General features: G+C 60.2%; 1 protein-coding gene across 1 annotated transcript; it reads left to right on the top strand.

The window, feature by feature from the left end:
• On the top strand, nucleotides 1-1,213 carry BBK36DRAFT_117780 (DEAD-domain-containing protein; the record flags this gene model as incomplete). The annotated part of the gene is made up of 1 exon (XM_024896094.1): nucleotides 1-1,213. A coding segment is annotated over exon 1 (1,122 nt), but the record flags the coding sequence as incomplete, so codon positions are not given.

Here is a 1,213-nt window from a genome sequence, read left to right on the forward strand (position 1 = left end):
AAATTCTACCTCGAGAAATTGCTGGGGCTCATTAACACTGAATTCGGAACTGAAGCAACCAGAGAAAAGACCTCGGAAACGAAAAGCCTCGATGGGACCGCCGTCAAACAAGCGAAAGCTTCCCTCTGCCGCCGCACCAGCCGCGAAGCGCAGCAAAAACTCGGCCAAGGGCGCTGCTGCCGGCGCTGTCACAAAATCGAAACCGAAGCCGAAACCGAACCCCGAATCGCAGGCGAAGCCGGCGCGGAAGCTGGTCGACGCTGCTTCTCTCGCCTGGCAGTCGGTCGGAGAGGAATTCGGCGGGCTCGAGGTGATTGAGGGCGTGGACGTGGTGAGAAATGGTGGGACTGTGCAGTTTTTAGTGGCGGAGCAACAGGAGCAGCAGCAGCAGCAGCAGAAACAAAAGGATTCCGCCGACTCTTCCGATTCATCAACGCGCAGACAGGGGTCGGGCAAGCACGAGAAAACACCGACAGACGCACAAGATGCCGTCGGCGAGCCTTTTGAAGGGTTTGGCGACAGCGCTGTGGAAGGCGAGGATGTCGATTCCGGCGAAGCTGGCGCTGCTCAAGGTGGCGTGGAGGGCGAGGGCGGCGAAGCGAAAGCTGCAGGAAAGGACAGGGCCGACGGCGAGAAGAAGCAGAAGAAGCAGAAGCAAAAGAAGCAGCTGGAAGCGGCCGACAAAGAGCTACAGAAGCCCGCTCCACGCAAGCAGCAACAGCAGGGCAACACGTTCGACGCGCTCATGGCCGTGGACGACGCAGCCGAAGAAGCGGACATGGCTGCCTGGGTGGAGCTGAACCTGTCGCCGCGCGTCGTGTCTGCGATTGCGAAGCTGGGATTCTCGAAGCCGACGCTGATCCAGCAGAAGACGATACCTGAGATCCTGGCCGGTGAGGACGTGATTGGCAAGGCGCAGACGGGTTCCGGAAAGACGCTGGCCTTTGGTATACCGATCGTGGAGAAGTGGCTGGAGCTGTATGTCGACAAGGCGAATGCGAAGCGCGAGGGCCCGACGGCGGTTGTTCTCAGCCCGACGCGAGAGCTGGCGAAGCAGCTGTCGGACCACATCAAGGCGCTCTGCGATGGATTGCCGACAGCGCCCTACGTCTGCACCGTTACCGGTGGCTTGAGCATTCAGAAGCAGCAGCGGCAGTTGGAGAAGGCCGACATTGTCATTGCGACGCCTGGTCGTTTGTGGGAGGTCCTAGAC

The sequence above is a fragment of the Trichoderma citrinoviride genome, assembly GCF_003025115.1.
Source record: "Trichoderma citrinoviride strain TUCIM 6016 unplaced genomic scaffold BBK36scaffold_425, whole genome shotgun sequence".
NCBI classification, from domain to species: Eukaryota; Fungi; Ascomycota; class Sordariomycetes; order Hypocreales; family Hypocreaceae; genus Trichoderma; species Trichoderma citrinoviride.